This window comes from Misgurnus anguillicaudatus, chromosome 14 (assembly GCF_027580225.2).
Source record: "Misgurnus anguillicaudatus chromosome 14, ASM2758022v2, whole genome shotgun sequence".
Classification (NCBI taxonomy): domain Eukaryota; kingdom Metazoa; phylum Chordata; class Actinopteri; order Cypriniformes; family Cobitidae; genus Misgurnus; species Misgurnus anguillicaudatus.
In genome coordinates this window covers 34,558,911-34,578,861 of record NC_073350.2, presented here as the reverse complement: position 1 = coordinate 34,578,861, position 19,951 = coordinate 34,558,911, and the positions used below count along the sequence as shown (strand labels likewise).

At 36.4% G+C, this 19,951-nt stretch overlaps 2 protein-coding genes across 3 annotated transcripts in view; one reads left to right on the top strand and one right to left on the bottom strand.

The window, feature by feature from the left end:
* Positions 1–2,583: 2,583 nt before the first annotated feature.
* map1lc3c (microtubule-associated protein 1 light chain 3 gamma) lies at positions 2,584–3,885 on the bottom strand. The gene is made up of 4 exons (XM_055184350.2): positions 3,759–3,885; positions 3,621–3,676; positions 3,444–3,550; positions 2,584–3,033 (listed from the first exon to the last, which is right to left on the bottom strand). Exons 1-4 carry the CDS (start codon positions 3,814–3,816, stop codon positions 2,844–2,846), a joined length of 411 nt encoding a protein of 136 aa, XP_055040325.1. The 5' UTR covers positions 3,817–3,885; the 3' UTR covers positions 2,584–2,843.
* A 1,690-nt stretch (positions 3,886–5,575) lies between these two features.
* The window catches only part of strn (striatin, calmodulin binding protein), a 45,875-nt gene continuing 31,499 nt past the window's right edge, over positions 5,576–19,951 (top strand). For both annotated transcript variants that reach the window (XM_073876407.1, XM_073876406.1), the window contains exon 1: positions 5,576–5,981. In XM_073876407.1, the coding sequence (XP_073732508.1) occupies positions 5,763–5,981 (219 nt within the window). In that variant the 5' untranslated portion in view covers positions 5,576–5,762. The remainder of the gene's footprint in view (positions 5,982–19,951) is intronic.

Sequence of the window (19,951 nt, the reverse complement as noted above, 5' to 3'; positions counted from 1 at the left end):
TGGAAGTGATGATGTCACTGCCAGGAATAATACTGGGATGGTCCTTTTCCATTTATCAGATGAGTTGATCTGTGTCAGGAGAGTCAATGTCATGCTGAGATGCATTGATTATGAGAAACAATGTTACTGTATCACATAAAGAGACGGTTTGACTGACATGTATTATTTTGTTTTAATGTCGTGTAAAGGATCAAGTAAATCTAAAATACATGTCACTATGACAGAAGAGATGACCAGCGGCCAGTAGACACCTGATCAATGACCTCACACATATCTGAAGATTCTCACATTTTACAATTTATCCCTTTGTGTTCACAGAATAAACAGCACACCAGTTTGTAATGACATGAAGGTGAGTAAAAAAAAAAAAATTGGGGGTAAAAAAAAAATTGGGGGTGAACTGTCTAGGTCGCACACACACACTGGCAGGGTCTCTTTTGTTGAAGGGTTTGTACTACAACACTGACAGCTTGTTCATTATGAATGTATCCAGCTGGCATTGAAAACAATGACATGTTTGTTTCCACACTGAAAGCCAGGCATCAGTTTTCCCATCACCTGTCAGATTCCTAATGGTTGCCATAACTAAGAGTAATAAGAGCATGAAGCAAACTCCCCGCATCCCTGCACAACGAGACGTCCTGCATCACACATTAGATAGCATTTAAGCCAATAGCATCAAAACACTACAGGACCGTTTGACAAGGATGCTCACAACTCCCATAAATCTGAGTTTCATTTATTAACCTCCATGACACAAATAATGCACACAACTTTAGATATATAGCCATGGTAAAGAGTTATAACCTGAATATGGATAATGTTGCTCAGATTTGGTCTTAACCGAATGTCAATAAAAAAATTATATTAAGACCTCAGACATTTATTTACAGACGTGATACTGAAACTATTGTTATCAGAATTACTCTTACATATTTGTTCAAAGCAACGTGATCCCACAAAGTTCCATGGGATAGTCACAGAATTTTTTGCTCATTTTTCCGTGGCATTCTCACGGATCTCTGCATTTTTCCGTGGCCCTACCACGGACTTTCTTTTCCATGGCATCTCACGGATTGGTTACTCAACAGCTTTTTGCTATTTTCAAACTATTGTCGCTTCGGTTTAGATTTGATGTTTGCATTAGTATGTCACTTTAAGTATTGGTTTATACTATTTTTTCAGATTTATCTTTTTTAAACAATTGTCGCCTGGCGTTGGGGTTAGAGTTGGGTTTGGGTATAAGGATGTCATTTTATGTAAATCTAACCCTAAACCGAAGCGACAATGGTAAGAAAATAGGACAAAACAGTTGAGTAACCAATCCAAGATAATGCCATGGAAAAGAAAGTCAGTGGTAGGGCCACGGAAAAGTGCGGAGATCCATGAAAATGTCACAGAAAAATGAGCAAAAAAATTCCGTGACTATGGAAATTTGTGAGAATTTAGAAAAAAGAAATGTGATTAATAACTGATCGTGAACTCTATTGCTAAGGTTAAATTAATACCGTTCGTGGTGTAGGTGATGTGTGGTTGTGTTATCCATCCAGAAGTTAAAAAGACTCGGTGTAGTTTAGCATCTAGGACAGAATGATGGGCTTCATTAACTTCAGTCCTGCATCTCAAAATCACCGTGTAAATCATCATGCAGCATTAAGCAGAGATCTTTTAGTCACATCAAAGCAGTAATTCACTTCAAACAACTTTATCTTTTCTATAGAAAACCAATCAACTGATGGCAAAAGTACATTTACACAAAAACACTTCAGAATGACTGTGCGTGTTATAGTGATGGATGACTACTATGATACTTTAATGGTTATCGTATTCAATTCCCATGATATAAAGAGTACAATGACACCAGTCAACAATACATCATGCACAAGGAAATACAAACATGCCTTAAAGACCAAACTATCAAATTAATCTGCATTCTATATAATAGGGCAGTGGTTCTCAAACTGGGGGCCCCGAAATGGTGCCAAGGACCCCACTTTTATGACGTTTTATAAAATACATTAATTTATCATGAATTCTGTGTAATTAAACCTCAGAAAAATAAGGCTACTAACCAGAAGCACCACATTGTATATTTTAATAAGTTTTGGATAATTCAAATATTATCTTTTACAATATTATATCATACGTTCTCTTTGACTGGCCATACACCAAAAAAGTTTGAGAACCACTGCTATAGTGATTCATATATTATATTTCATCAATATTGTTAAATAAATCTAATAGTACAATGCAAACTGAAGTTATTTTAGAGCAAAATCTTTTTGTTCTGGATCCTTTAACAAGTGCGCCATCTACAGGTGCACAACTGAAGTTTCAATACAGCAGATTGCCCAAGTTCATTGCTTTAAATATACTAGTCAACATTTGAAGTGGATCAAAAACATTCATCAAATTTGTCCTAAAACAAGAACGGTATTGGATATTGGTTTTAAGAAAACTTTTAGGAAAGGTTTTGATCCACTTCAAATGTTGACTAGTGTATATCCCCTACTCTATATAAACACCCTACATGCTTTAATATGCACATTTGTAGGTTAAATAAATTAAATGCATGCAGCAAACAAAAGTGAACGATACATTTTATTTTCACCAAATAATTCACAAATGAGTTACATTAAATTTACTTTTTATTTCTCAGGCATATTTAAGGACAGTTTTTAAAGCACAAGTCTTCTACAGACGCTTGCCATTAGTCACTAAAGAATTTATTACAATTAAAAAATACAATACAAAAGGCAATAGTATATCTAAAAAGAGTTAACACTATATACAAAAGACTATAAATACTTGTGTTTAACAGCACCCTAAACCATCCAAACACTTCACGTATAGTTATGCATCATATTTTCACAGTGTCCAAACATCTCCTGTGAGGCGTATGTCATGTAAAGAAACCCATCCTCATCTTTATAGTCCTTATAGAGCTGGGCCATGGTCAGAGACATGCTGGCAATGCCAGAGTTATTAATGAGCAGATAAAAGGCATGACTGGGCATCAGAGTCATTCGATTCCTAAAAAAAAAAATATAAGTCAGACGTGAGAAAAACCACACAGACTGTGAGAAAGTGGTTAAACCCATCCAGGTGACTGATCAGCTGATGAAGGCGGCTCACATTAGAGAAATTAAGTATTATATTGGACAGGATTTTAACATTTCACATAAAATACACAAATAGATTAGATCTACATATATGTGCACTATACACAACACAATGGCCATAAACTATAAAAACAATGCAATTCACTTAACTAGTAAGCTGGCATTTATATCAGCTGCCTTTTAAACTCATGAATATTCAACGTCAAGCAATGACATCATCAGCTGAATTCACACGCCAGAAATCTCTGTTGTTCTCGAAGGAATTAATAACTATATGAACAAAACAGATCATGTTTACAGATTTGTTTACAGTTTATTTACCTGATGATTGTAACGAACTGGGTCATTGTGAGCTCTTGAGGAACGAGAAACTTCGTCTTGTCGAGGGGCGGTAGGTACTTTTCTCTTTGATATCGCTCAATAATCACCTAAAACATATTGATGTTTAACACAAACAGCAAGTAACAATTCATTATGAAGACTTTATTCGCGTCTTACCGGAATCTTGGTAGGAAACTTAGTTCGGATTCCCGCCACCTCTTGTTTTCTAGTGGCTGACCAGACAACAAACAAACCTTTTTGACATTATATCAACAGACCACCTATTTTTAAACAAAAATAACAGACTTAACTTACCTAAACTCTTTCTCTGTTTGAAAGGTTTGGGGTGTTGTGTTTTCTCAAATGGAGGCATGTTGTACTTCACCTCACCTCTGACCCGCGCGCGCGCACTAATTACTACCGAACCGCATGTCAATCTAATTAAATACTGCGCGTCTGGTGACGTCACCGCGCACGAACAGCAGTCCTACAGCCATTAGATCAAAAATCCACAATATTAAAAAAAAAAGAGTGAATAATAAAAAATAGTTATTCAGGTTTATATTAATATAAAAGCGTTGTCTACACTAATATTAACTGTTTGTGTATAATAAGCGGGAAGATTAACATTCCTGTAATGTTGCAAGTAAATGATGTTCTGAATGGATCTTTGTTCAGTTCAGTTTTTTTCCCGAAATGAATGCATGGATGTGTTCTTAGACAGGGGTTTGTATTGTATTGTTGTTTAACAGTTCCTGTACTTGTACCTCCATTATGAAATAACTGACTTGAAGCATTTTAATGAATTTACACACTGAAAACAGTGTATTTAGCACACTTTCTTTCATTATATTTACTTTTTTAAATATGTGTGTTTATTTAATATGTAGTTTGGCTGGTAATTTTTACCTGTGTTTTTATTCATATAGGTAAAGTATGTGTTTGGAGGACAATGAAAAGAACAACTGGAATGATGATATTTAATCTAATAAAATATAAAACGCTCATGAACTACACATCCCAGCAGGCTCAGCGCACTCATCCGTGATTGGCTGTTCACACTGCGAGTTGTTTGTTCTAGCCAATGAAACATTTCAGGTTGGCAGCGATCTGTTGACCTGATTGTGGGCGTGAGATGAGCGGAAACCAGCGATGAGAGAAACTCGATTCATCTGAACCAAACGGTTCGTTTATTGAACGAACCTATTCGATCGATTCCCTGAATCACTTTATTCAAAGCTGTACGCCTGTGGAAATTAACTTGTTCTTTAGGTAATTAATCACAAAATATATTGCAATTAATATATAAGTAATATTTCAATATAAAACATGTAATTTAAATATCATATAATCAAATATATAACATTATGCTATAAAATCTATGCTATAAAATTATAAAATATATTCATACTTTAAAATGATAGTAAACCAATTTTTGTAAAAAAATATATATATACATTTATATATAAAACTATATAAAATATATAACTTTATATATTATATATATATATATATATATATATATATATATATATATATATATATATATATATATATATATATATATATATATATATATATATATATATATATATATATATAGCTTTCTCTAGCTTTCTCTTACACATCTATGTAAATTAAAAGCTCAAAACTGTTATTGTATTTATTTATTTATTTATGTATTTATTTATAATAACAAACCGTGTTATAAAATGTATTACAATACACAAGTAATATTTCAATATAATACATGTAATTTAAATATCATATGTAATATAATATCATGGTAATTTATAGTTAAACGATATTATATATAACATTATGCTATAAAATCTATGCTATTTGTAAAGTATATATACTTTAAATTCATAGTAAACTAATTTTATGTAAAAATATATACATTTTAAAACTATATCATAGTAAAATCTATAAATATTATATAAAACTTATCTTACACATCTATGTAAACTTAAAACTGTTATTGTGTTTATTTATTTATTATAAAAACGTGTTCTAAAATGATAATTTTGTGTCAGTTCCTCACAGTTCAGTGATTAACCAGCTGCTGCAAAATGATTCGGTTCGACCGAATCATTTAAAGTGAATCAACTCCAGATAACTATTCAGAATTTCGAATCGGAGCCCAGTAGCGGAAACGTCATGAAGTGACAGCAGATAGCAGCAGCTCGTGTGAGTTGAGCGCTGCAGCCGCACCGTTTCCCCTTCGAGCACCGAGGCGGATATCGCAACCGAGAGAGAGCCATCGGACCAAATCCAGTGCCCGTGTGGTCGATAAGACCTCCGATTCCCGGCCTAGCCATGGACGAGCAGGCGGGCCCTGGTGTGTTTTTCAACAACAATAACAATTCGGTTCTTCCCGGAGGAATGAAAGCGCCACAACCGGGCGACGGCGGCGGCGGAGGAGAGGCGGCCCGAGCTCAGTACAGTATCCCGGGGATTTTACACTTTCTGCAGCACGAGTGGGCCCGTTTCGAGGTGGAGCGGGCGCAATGGGAGGTGGAACGGGCCGAACTGCAGGTAACGCGCGCGTTTCTGGCCGTTATTTTCTGAGGCGTTTTTAAACGCAGTCCGCGGCGCCAAAAGTCACAAACAGACATTTGAAGGCTTGTTTTTCTGCTAACGCTAAACACACAGACGCGCGTGCGCGCGCGACCGCAGCACCAGCAGTACGCAGCTTGAGTTTTGTCTGTAACTCAAACAGCTTTCTTCTCTTTGTGACTAAAACTGCTGAGAGAAGGAAAAGATTCATTTGCATAAAGATAAAAACATCTTCAGCTGTGCTGGAATTTCAAAAATGTAGATGAGAAATGTAAATACCGTTTATTATTAGTCTGAGGGGAATCCTGTGAAACATGTCAAGTTCACATTTCATTTTCAAAAGGATGATATGTTGTTTAAAGAAAGTGAAGCCTATTTTTATCAACAAGTGAAAACATTTTATGACTTTTAAGCATTTCCACACTCTCTAATGCAAAAACAAATCACACTCGAGTTATTTTAGTAAATATTTTTAAAGTAAAGTATTTGTAGATTACGATAGTGTTGTTAAATGTTAAATCCTCCTTAAATTTATATTGATTAAAATATATACATGTATTGTTTGAACGGGATGAACTGCTTTACGTTTTAATCTAATGAAATTTGCAAAAAAATCTAATGTAAAGCAAAAATGTCATAAATGAATGTAATGAGAAAGTCTTTTTAGTGACAAAGATAGGTTTCATTTTCTTTATGCACAATAAAATAGTTAATATTCATCCCTGAACTGTTGTTACCTTATTTCCCAGTATGACATCACAGTGACATCAGCTGTATAGAGAGCTGCCCACGTGACCAAGTGATAGACAAAACATACAGGTCTAAGTACAGTCGCTATCTGAACAACTGACTGATGTGTTAGTTTTGTCAAAACTATGCGGATGTCTCCACTGGCATAAAGACTAGGTGCTCTTCACTAGTGATCTGTTAGTTATTATCTAATGTTAAGTTATCTAGTTGTCTCTCTCTCTCTTATGATAATTGCTTCAGATCGTTCAATTACATTTGCAAGTCACTTTGGATAAAATGATGATTTAAAGGAATATTCACTTTCATAAAAAATAATCCAGATAATACTTACCCACATGTCATCAAAGATGTTAATTTTATTTTGACTGAACAAAGAAAGGCATAAAGGGGTGGTTTCTGGGACAGGGATTAGTTTAAGACAGGACTAGGCCTTAGTTTAATTAGGAAATATAACTAGTTTGAACAAACATGTCTTACTAAAACGTTACTTGTGTGCATTTTGAGGCAAAATAAAGGGCACTGGTGTATTTTAAGATATGTCAGTGCAAGTTGTTTTTTAGTTTGGATATTTATTTTAGTCTAGGACTAGTCTAATCCCTGTCTGGGAAACTGCCCCAATATTCCAATATTTCAATTTAATCGACTTTATTGGACCCCAACAGTTTATAGTATCCTTGCAGTTTAAAAACGCAGCTTCAAAGGGCTTTAAATGATCCCAAACGAAGTATAAGGGTCTTATCTAGTGAAACGATTTGCCAAGAAAAAAATGCACTTTTAAACCACAACAACTTGTCTTGCACTAGCCGTGTGACGCGACAGCGTGACCTTGCATATTAAGTAATCATGTTCCAAAATCCTGAAATGTTTTCCTCAAAAAACTTAATTTCTTCTTGACTGAACAAAGAAATACATAAACATCTTGGATAGGTGTGAGTAAATTATTTGGATTTTTTAATGAAATTGGAGAAATCCTTTAAATGTCTTGCATTAACGGTTGCGGTGATGGTGGCAGACAAACTTCTGCATACTCTTGTATTACAACGTTGCATTTACCTGTTAGTGCTTGACATTGAACGATTAAGATATTCAGACCTAAAAGGCAAGCAGTTGATTAATGATGTGGAAATGTTTGTGTATGGATCATTTATCCTGACGTCTTTCCATGTGGCCTGCATGTTTTATTATGCGTGATGAATGAAGGACAAAGCAGAACGTGCTAGTGGAAATTTTATAGTATCATGTGATGGCAGAGGTTGTTTTCAGTCTTCTTGTTGTTTGAGTTAATGTCTAACACGACAGAAGAGTGATCAGTGTCACATTCTCTCGCAGTACTTTCAAATATCGCTTTTATAAACAACATGTCTTTCGTGACTCTAAGTGGGTGACAGCATGTAGCACATAAGAAATTACCCTAGTATGGGCACCTTCAAAATCCATTAAATTGAACAAGATTAACAGTGTTTATATGTTGTGCCCCTACTACCTGAGGTTTGAGACTGTGGTGATGATATTAGCATGACGAATGAGTTTCAGAGGTTTTAACTGTGTCGAGCACAGGCTCGGGTTTGTGTGGGCTCAAGTCTGTTACTGTGATGCTGCTGTGAAACGCAGCAGCTGAAGAGTTTATGAGCTGTGATGCTGCTGGTGGTGACTCATACTGCTGATGCTTAGCTTTCTCTCTCAGACTCTTTTTCTCATTCCCTCTTTCTGTCTTTCTTTGTTTCTCTCTCTCTCTGTGCTGTTAGCTGTGAAACAGAAATGCCAGGCTTGACCAGAGAGGAATGTTTGTAGAGCGTGCATGTGGCTGTGACTTCTGTGTGGTTCTTCTGCACAATTCAGAAGATGAGAACTGCTTTTAAAGTGTTTGATAATTTTTAGGATGTTCAATTCAGCTTAGAACAGAAACAAAACTAACAGTCTTGACTCTCGTTGAATGCTTTGAATGAACAAAGTGCTTGTCAAACCTGATGTGGAGTGATAGAGGGCCACAAGATTTGAATACAGGTTTGGGAAAGAGAGGGAGGTATATGAGTTTATACAAGTGTGTGTGTGTGTGTGTGTGTGTGTGTGTGTGTGTGTGTGTGTGTGTGTGTGTGTGTGTGTGTGTGTGTTTTGTCTAGGAATGATGTTTGACCAGCAGGTGATTTAGGAGTGTAAGTTTACGTATATTTTGTTTGCAGATACTGCATTGATTCTCAAAATAAAAACAAATAACGCAATATAGATTTTTTTCATATAAGATTTGTGGCAGTTGTTTTATTTTATTTTGTGTTTATTTTAAGTGTACACCTTGCACTCTTCTTATCTCTAAACTAGGGCCGCACAATATATCAATAAATTAAAGCTGTCATGATAGCGGTATGTGATATCCCTATCGCGGAGCGCTTCGATAACTTACATTTATTTCGCGTGTCTTCATTTGTGTGTTGCATGCTTAGATTGTCCAAATTAGACCAAACAGAAGGGGCCTTAGTAAATACCCACCAAGTAGGTCTTATACTGTTACTATTGGCTAGACCGCGGGCATAAAGGTGAACCTATCGGCTTAAAGCAGAGAGCAGAAAATAAATATGGCAGAAGTAGAGACAAGCAAGGAAAACTACGAACTTGTGCCTAAAAAGAACGTTACATCTGAAAAAGTTTTTTATAGCCTGAATTAGATTTAATTACATCAGAAGAATATGTATTACCTGTTTATTTCAGTATAATTATTACATATCTAAATTATACACATTTTTAAAATAAAATTAGAAAAAATCGGCACCGCAACAGCCAAATTGCATATTTTCTCAATATCATGCAGCCCTGCTCTAAACGTCAAGAGTTAGATTAGATTAACTTTATTAATCCCCGAATAATAAATAGTATAAAAATACAAAAAATAAATATAGATTAAAAGTACTCGGATAGGGCCGCACCACTAATGTTAAAGTTCGCTGCTAGTAATGGAGGATAAAAGTATTGTTCCAGCTCTCGCTTCAGTGTACAAGCCAAAGTGTGGCATCATTCCCGCTTTCGTTACAGACAATGAACTCCCAAAAGTGATTAACAAAAGTTATGTGATGTGTAAAATGTGTGACACCAACATCAAATATTCAAACAACACAACACATCTGAGAGCGGACTTAACGAGGCACCGTCCTGATGTACAGCTAACAGAACAACAGCAGCTAAAAGATAAGATCCCTACAACTTACTCTGGAGCAAGTTCAAACATCAAAGTTAAATAAAAAAAATTGCTAAGGTTTGCATATGGTGGTGTGTTCTTGATGAGTTAAGCTTTACTAAAATTATATGTTATTCTTTTTCGCCCAAAAGAAATATCCCAATATACCGCCTTGCTTATAGCACAGCAGCGCGTCATATCGTATCGCAACAACAGTATCATGAGGCGTATCGCCAGATTCTTGCCGATACACAGCCCTGGCACGTGAAGTCTCCATCCAGTCATGACAAATGTTTGTTTGGCAGCTTTCTGTTCTGTAGAGTCCAGACAAGCGTCGGCATCCGTAACAGCCTATCTGAACTTTACTTCCCAGAAATCTTCACAGTTGTTTATACTGCATACATAATATAAATTTGGTTGGTTCTCCTAAACCGTGTAATTCTGATTTAGCATGTGTGTGTCCCAAAGCATCAGTCACCCAAAGGCCTTCTTTATCATGTCTGATGATTTAGACATTTAGTGTATTTAAGTTTCTGCTGCATCAGATGCCATTAAAACCTCTCCATCAACCACCACACTGCATGCACAGAATAAATGGATATCATAAGTATTGTATGGGATATCTGTGCTGGCTTTTAAAATGATCCACATGAAGATATTTCTGTAGGTTTTTAAAAATCTGTCTTTGTAAAGCAAGCCACTTTGCAATAATGCACATTCCAAGGAAAAGTGCTACAGAAATAAAATCAAATTGAATTGATATTAAACAGACAAGATGATTTCAGACATTTTGACTTCCTACCCCAAATTTTGACATCTCAAACAGCTGTAATTTGAGATTCTCTAGGGTTATCCTAATTCTTCAGAGTCCTTCCTCTAATCTTGTACTCGCTCTTTTTGTAGATGACACACAGGAAGGCCAGGACTCCTGCACGAAGGACGGTCAAAAAAGTAAATAATTTATTTAGGCCTGGGTGTCCCTCTGCTCTGGTTGGGTTTGAGTATTCATGTACGCGTTCGAGCGTGTGAATGCTCGCCCATCTGTGTGTGCCATCTGACCTGACAGCAGATGAGACCTGTTGGAAAAGCCTATCATGTTCTGCTTCCTCAAATTTCTCTGTCTTTGGATCGTACGCTCAGCCATGTGTTGGGTGTTGCCGCCTTGTTTTGCAGGAGTTTTGCACTAGCTGTTAAAGCTGTCAAAGAGTGCCTTACCTTTTTACAGTTAAAGTGCATACTAATCTTACTGTAATATGCCAACTTGGATAAGTCCTTAAAGCAAACCTCTTAATTTTGTACTTTGATTTTCAACTAATAACCAATTAGCTTGCAGCTTTGTAATGAGCTCTTAAAGCTTCGTGATCTTGTTTTCTAAGAAAACAATTTGGAAAGCCACGTCTCATTGGAACCAGTACATCAGCTTTAGGTCCCGACGTGTTTGAAACGCCACCATTTAAACTAGTGCAGGTCTGGCCATGTATGGAAAGGTATGAACCCTTGCCTGTTCTGTCAGGTACATGGTGTAGAAACGCCCTGCGTCACACCTTATTTTTTACTGACAGTACCATGTGATGTAAATAGTGCAAACTGTTCGAAATTTGGTATGGAAATAGGTAGGGCTGGACGATATGGCCAAAATTTTCTTGATTCCGGTCGATACGGTATAAATCCGATAACGGTATGCATATTAAAAAGCCTCAGGAAAAACTGCCAAGAATGCCTGCAATGGATGTTTGAACCAAAAACAAACCTCTGAAAAAATGAATTTGCCAATGAAACATTCTCCTATAAAACTATATCATATTTAAAATAAAAAAGGCGTAAATATATTAATGTTCACCTTTAATTCGTGTTTATTAATCTTCATACAAAAAAGTGATATCACTGTCCAGTAAAACAGACTTTCAGGCTCAGCTTAATAATATTATAAGTGCACCCTGAATGTCAGTCAGTGTTAAATGCTGTAATGCAGGGGTCTCAAACTCAAATAGGCTTGGGGCCATTTCTGAGAACAACATCTCAGAAGGGACGAAGAGCTATTTAAACATTAAAAAGCACAATTATTTATTTTACATTTATAAACAATTATGTATTTTTTTCCATCAGGTTGTGTTTTGATATATTATGGATTTATTCAGTCACAGTATTGACTTTCATAGTTCCATCTGTGTTAATCCATAGTTTTGATAAATTTGTTATTAATGTGGAAAAAAATATTAATAAGTCAATGTGACTCTAAAACTTTTCAATGGTAGTATTTAATGTTACATACTGTTAGAAAAAAAAATACTGATTGTAATTGCTTAGCAAGCTAGATAGTGATATATTTGATACTAGACATTTAAGTATATTATACAAATTACTCATAACCAGGTGACACAGCAGCATACATACGTATCTTTTCTCCTCATCTTTACCCTTTTCTAACCATGGCAGTGTTCAGGAGAAAATAAAATAGGCACGTTTGATCAAATAAGTATGCTAAATATATTTTCCTTAATTGCGCAAAAAGTCACAGTAAAAAAGCTTTAGTGTGCAGATGGTTATTTTGGGAATTATGCACTTAACCGGACCTTTTATGCACATTTCGGGTGCAGAATTGATGCGCCTAAATCATATTGAGTGCGCATTCTGCGCAATACTGTGCAGCATTGATGCTCTAGAAGCGTCCTCACACTCGCATGGGAATCCTCGCTCCGCAATGGAAAGCTAAGTTCATAACTATTAAAACACAAAAAGATTTGATGCATCGTGTGCTCAGAGTCAGCACATACTGAATTGCATCCATCCAACAACTTACTGAGACTTTATAAAATCAGATCTTTAAAACAGCCTACAGTTATTGAGGGTTCTTGTGTTGAATGACGCGTTTCATCCGTCCGCTTCACCTGTGAATCCTCAGCACATAGTGAATTGCATCCATCCAACAGCTTACTGAGACTTTATGAAATCAGATCTTTAATAAAGCCTAACGTTACAGTTATTGTGTGTGTTATTGTGTGTGTGCCTGTGTTGAATGACGCGTTTTTATCCGTCCGCTTCTCATCAGTGGATTAACTCAGTTTGCAAGTAAGTTACAGTGTTTCTGTGAACATGAATATTTTTAAATGTGCGTTTGTTCCTTCACATGAAGCTATTGAGTGTAAGATGACTTTGATTATAGTGCATAAAAACGTTTATGGTGCTTTTATAATACTTTGACGTTTTAATCGCTTGTCAGTGACAACCATGGGTAACGTGCAGTATCGGAACTGGATCGGTCCTGTTAGTCCGATATCCGATCCAGCAAAAAATGCCGGATCGGCCCCGATACCGATCCAGAATATCGGATCGGTGCATCCCTACAATTTTTAAACGGTTTGGTTTCTTACAAACGTTATTAACGTGGCTATAATTCTGGATCCTTTAACATGTTTCATGAAAAAAAATGTTTGTATAAGTATGCAGTGTCATAGGTACATCTTTGACGTTTATAACAAACCAAACTGTTTGAAAATGGGTAGAAAATTGGGCAAGTTATGGTCATTTAGAAGTACCTGCACCATTAAAGCTCAATGCTATGAGGGAGCGAGCGCCCTGTGGTAAGATGGCCGCCAAATGTGGACGTTTCCCTCAATTGGCCAGCAGCGCGGGCGAGACATCTAGCCTTTATACATATCTATGGCTGTTGTTCTGGGTAAAATCACTAATTTATCAATAATGTTCTGTATTGAATGTAATGAGTCTCTCGTCTACTATTTTGTATAGTTTGTTTGTTCTGGATTAGCATTAGGACAGATATATATGTTCCTGTGGACTGTGTATTTTCTAGTGACCAAGGCATATGGAGTTCAGTGGGTCAAGGTTCCAATCTCACATAGTTTCACAGGACAGAAAACTTCATTTAGCCCACTAGTGACCCAGATTGATGCAGTTGAGTGTATATCATTTCAGTCATGATACAATACACAAAACTATTCTGATGTGAATCACTTGTGCAACAGCTACTGTGTACTGTATATTGCTGCACAACATCATAAACACCAACTTTTAAAGAACACCTATTATGTTGCTAAAACATAATGTAATATAATGCATTTGCATGTTTTATGGTTCAAAAAACACATTATTTTCCATATACCGCACATTATTGTTGCTCCTTTATGGCCTGCCTCCCTGAAACGTGTTGATTTTGTACAAAGCTCATCGTTCTGAAAAGCGCAGTGCTCTCCGATTGGCCGGCTAACCAGAATGCTGTGATTGGCCTGAATACCTCTGACGTCACCTGGAAATGTGACGCTGCTTACCATGTTTGAAAGATTAGTTCACAATGGAATGCTAACAGGAGTTAATATCATCTTTACTACCCTATCAATACGAGCTGAATCTGATCCAGAAAATGCAGATGAACAAGCTGATCGATCAACTTTACCAGCGCGTCTTGAGCAGCATGTAACAGATTGGTAAGATAAGGATACTAAAGCATAAAACCATGTTTTAATTTGTGATTGTAGAAACGACAAACAACAAACGCTACTCCGCACTGCCCAACACTTGTGTTTGAAATCATAGTTTAGCTAGTAGTAAAGTCTTTAAAGCAACACTATGTTGTTTCCACGTAAAAATGACTTACAGCTCCCCCATGTGGTTGAAAAGCGCAACAGTGCCTGGTATCAGACACTCTTCTGCAGGCAGAGTGTGTTTGTAGCAGCTAGGAGGCTGCTCAGGTTGCAGCAACAGTACAATTTGTCCAGTTAAAAGTTGTTCTATCACTGAAATAATTTTGGAGACATTATTTAAAGGTAAAAAAAACTACATAGTGTTGCTTTAAATATAAAAAATGTACTTGCAGACTGTATGTCATGATCAGGCTCAGGAAGTAAACTGTTGCCTACAATCTGTGTGTTTGTTGTACACCAAGGAAAGAGATTTAAGCTGTAAACGATAACTCCCGTCATCGTTTACTTTGGGATTTGTACCTTTGCATATCGTTAAAGTACTAATACACACTAACACACCAAAGGAAATGTAAAATCGTGAATCGGATAATTGGTGCTTCTTAACCTTAGTTTACATTATAGACGGTTTTAGCAGTAACAACATAAACAAGCGGCATTCGTGGTCCGCACGTAACTTTCGCTAAGAATAAATAACAACAAAGTTCTTTAAACGTAGTTTATTCATATAACAAGCAAAAACAACACATAGATTACCTAGGAAACCAAAACATTTGTTCTTTTCAACGAGGCATTTGTTCAAGAGATCAGTTTAGCAACTAGTCAGACCATAAAAAAAAGTAAAGTTGGATCCAGACGTGTATCGGGTCAGCGCACGTGCGTCCGATGAAACGGTCTACAGGAACTAAATTTTGATAAAAGCAATGGGACACCTGAGGCTATATATATATATTACAAACACATCAGCCCAGCAGCACGCAATTTATATTTTAAGCGCACGATAATTGTTTTACCTCGACTATCTTAAAAACGATAAATTACACAGGCCTATAATGAAGACTCTGAGTGTGCATTGTAAGAAGACATCTTTTACCTTCAATGCTTAAAATGCTTTTTTAAAAGAATAATTCACTTAAATATTCCCCTGTGCACCTTTATACATAAAATCGACAAAAAGCAAATGCAGCAATACTCACCATATTTAAAAACGTCACTTGCTTAAAAATATCTCCTCCTACATTTCTGAAAACCTCCCTCAAACTCTTTTGATTTGATTTCTGTGGGGAGATATAAGTGTGGGCGCTCGATTAAACGAAACACTGTTAAAAGCTATAAATGTTCATTTGAATTGCAAAAAGATCGTTCAGGCGTTCACGGGGTCTTTTATAAGCTGTGTTTTTGTTTAGCATGTTCAAAGAGAATATGACACACCGGTAATCCACCCACACTCGCTCGACACACTGCACCTGCCCTCGGGGAGCGCGCAAATAATCCATAAGAGCTTTTTACAGGACCGGAGAGTCAACTACTTAGACGACAGAAGCCATTAAGTGACCCCCTAAACAGTGTGCTTACTGGAGTAAAGAAGTCATTAAAGGATGTCCTCTGTAGTTTGCTGTATGGGGAACTAAATTAGTGTCTATTTTGGGTGGTGGGGCGTTGTGTTGCTTGTCTCTCTCGTTCTCTCTTGCTCTCCTCATGGCAACCCTGAATACAGCAAATCAGGGCAACCTCATTCATTTACAGTATAACTTTCAGTAAGGTGTTTCACGAAGGCTTGCCCTGTTGTTGGATTGACATACTGTTATGTTCATGGTTAGCCACAGCTAATAAAATAATCAGATTGTGTGCAGATGATCAGTTTATGATGTAAACCAGTGGTTTTAGAACTAAGGTAAGCGTTAGTTTCGTTGTTATAATGGCATGAGAGTGCGATAATGATTTGTTTTGGATTACCCTTTATTACATCATTGCACACGTACAGGAGTCTCCATCATGTGTATTAATCTTAAAATAATGATGGCCCTCTGCTCCAATGGGAAAATTTGGACCCTTTTAATGTCCTCCACACACACCTGGCAACAAATGCATTGGAAATAAATCCATCGCATCCAGCTGACCGTCATCTTATTTCTGTCTTTAGTTTCAGTTTCTGTAATGTTTATCTAAATGACTGTAATCAGTTTCTTTAGCATCCAGTTAAAATAGCGCAGTATGCTGGATGTTAATGGGTCATGGCGACCTTGCGAAGTATTCTCAATTTTCTCAAATCATCCTCGTGAGTGCTGGCTAAAGATAAGAGCTGCTAGGGGTGCACAAAAAACTTTATTTGTCAGAGCGCGGGAACAGAACAGTCGGGTACTCAGTCATTTCAAACCACACAAATAAACCACAACTCCTCCCCTGCACTTTGCACAAGCAACATCAAACCGTCACTGCATTGCTGAACACAGACACACACAGTTGTGTTGTGTTGCTCAACGTGTGGGCCGGTCACAGTTTCCACACAGTTAAATTCACACTGAGCTTTCTGTGTGTCTGTGTAACAACATTAAATCCCTGCTTAGATGCTGACTAGTACATACCATTCATAACCGCTGCAGAGATGTTGATGGTATTTTATTCATATTCATTTTCTGTTTACTCATTACAGTGGTAAAAAAAAAAACGTTTTTATGATCAAGCAGTTAATACAATGTTCAGCTTAGGGATGCATAACGATTAATCGTGATTAATCTATAGCAGAATAAAAGTTTTTGTTTACATCATATATGTGTGTGAACTGTGTATAATAATTATGTATATATAAATATGCACACATGCATGTATAATTTTAAGAAAAAAAAATTTTATACATAAATTATACATAAATATACAAGCGTATATAACATTTCTTAAATGTATGCATGTGTGCACATTTATCTATACGAAGTTATTATACACAGTTCATACACATATTATGTAAACAAAAAATTTTATTCTGCTATAGATTAGTCATTATGCATCCCTAGCAGTTTTGTTTATCCAACGCGGAAGCAGACGCGAAGTTACTTTTCAATGCAGCCTTAGAAGTAGTTTTTAATGCAAGTATATTAAAAAAAATAAAAGAGAAACTTTTGGCGTTAAACAATTTCATATCCAAGAAGGATGTCTGTATATGTCAAGACATGATAGCCACGGAGTTTTATAGGACCAACCTGCTAGGCATCGTCGTAGACGAAGTGCAATTAACTTATAAATGGTATTTATTAATATCATATTGTCATTATGCATGTACTGTGGTTGTCACAGTGCCACTAAATTGTGTTGCTTTTCACTATCAATATACAGCTAACGGTTTGGTTGCATAGCTTTCAGCTGTGTGCACACGCACCGATAAAAGTTGTTTACGTTTAAATTCATGTCGCTCTCACGTCATCTGGTATAATTGAAACGATTGGCTATGAGCTACTTACAGACACATTTGATAGACATTCATAGTGCCAATAAACGGCTCTGGGCATTCGTAAACCACGCCTCAAATACGAGAAAATGAGCATATGGTTCCCAGACCACGTCTCATTCTCTATGAGACTGGTCTGGTGTTAGCCAGGCTAACATTGCATAGCATTGTTAGTAATATATTTATTGATGCCACACATAAAATATTGATATGAGGTACCTTTGTTTTGACACTCTCTGTAAAACCTCAGCGAAAGAGACAGAAGACAAACATGTGTTTAGCATTGCAGCAAAACATACTGTCCTCTCTCCTGAACGTGTTGATCAGTTGTTTGTTATTAAGAACATTTTCTCAAAAGAGACCACTACAACACTTGTTTGACTGTTAGACCTGAAGTTGTGTGAGATCAAGGGGCGGTTTCCCGGGCAGGGATTAGACTAGTCCTAGACTAAAATAAATATAAGAGCTGTCCAAACTGAAAACAACTTACACTAACATATCTTTCAATACATTAGTGCCCTTTGTTTTGGTTTACAATACACACAAGTAATGTTTTTAGTAAGGCATGCTTGTTAAAACTAGTTATATTTCCTAATTAAACTAAGGCCTAGTCCTGGTTTAATATAATGCCTGTCTGGGAAACCACCAATAAATGCTTAAGTGTAACCGCTTTATTTTTTTATATTAATTTAATTTAATTTTTTCATTTTGGCCCAAAATACTGAAAGACTTCATAAGCTTGATTTTATGTAACATTTTGCCCCTCTTTGTTCAAAGTGTATTTTTTGTTAGTTTTTTGTAAATGTCTCAATTGGGACAGAGATTGTGCTATTTTCAAAGAGTTTAATTAAACGTCAGGGTTTCCCGCAGCACATTTCAGTTAAGGCGGCCCGCCTCAGCTTGGAAACCCGACCGCCTTAACTAGGTCGTCCAAAAAAAAAACGCTTAACAAAAGGCCCTTAATCTCGGAGAATAGCGCGTACGCGCATAACAGCGCGAGCGGGGACGCGCACCACACGGCCGAAATGAGAAAGACGTGGTCCGGACCGTCACTGTCTGGAGGATAACTAGCCAGTTGATAAAACATCTTGGAGAATAGCGTGGACGCGCTTCACACCACGAGCGAGCACCCGCAGCACACGGTCGAAATGACATAAGACGTGCTCCGTCATGTCTGGAGGATAGCCAGTTGATAAAACGCGTGTCCGTGAGAACTGTAAGTGGACTTATGTTTTGGGGTTTATTTAAGCCTATTATTGTATTAGTCTATAGTTCTTGTGATTTTGTTGTTTGAGTAACCAGCTAGCTAGGTTTCACGTGCCTGTTGATTAGATATAATTGTTGAGCGCTCTTCCTCACTTTATTTATGTGCATTATTTACATGCTACTGTAGTTACACTTCTTTAAGATAATGTAATTAATAGTGGGAAGTAATCAGTTTTTACTATCTTTTATATCATTGTTTGCCAGACGTTCTACAACATCTGGTTTAGTTTGTGTTTATTAACCGTTTCACTTCACCACTCGCTATTCCCGTTAGAGGTAAAAACATTTAATTAATGAATAATCTAGAATGTGTTCATTTTTTATTATAGTTTCTTCAAACATAAGTTTTAATTGAGTGTTTTAAATAAAAATATTTTAATTGTCATAATGCCGTATACGCCCCGCCCCTTTGATTGCCATGCCCTCGGTCCCGCCCAACCCTACCACCTTAACTAACAAATTTTCTGCGGGAAACCCTAAACGTTCGTGTTATATATTTAGGTAAATATTTGTAAGTTATTAAAAATGTAACTGCTTAACTAGGCACGTAATATATAAATATCAATAAATTAATTAAATTGTCATTGCATCGAAGAAGTGTTTGATGTACCGGCAAATATCGCATTGCTGACGGAGGAAACAGATATCGTATTGCATTGTAATGAACTATCCAACTTACACCCCTACTTAAAACTAAATTTTTCGTGGTAAGGTTGACATTTGCAGCAATTAGAGTTGCTTGCTTCAGTAGTTATTGTAAATAATAATTCTATTGTGTCATTATTTTTATGCAAATAATTTTATGCAAAATAAAAACATTTTCATTTAGATTTTGGGGTAAAATGTTTCTTAAAATTCCATGACTGCTTTTTCTTTGAATGTGAGGAGT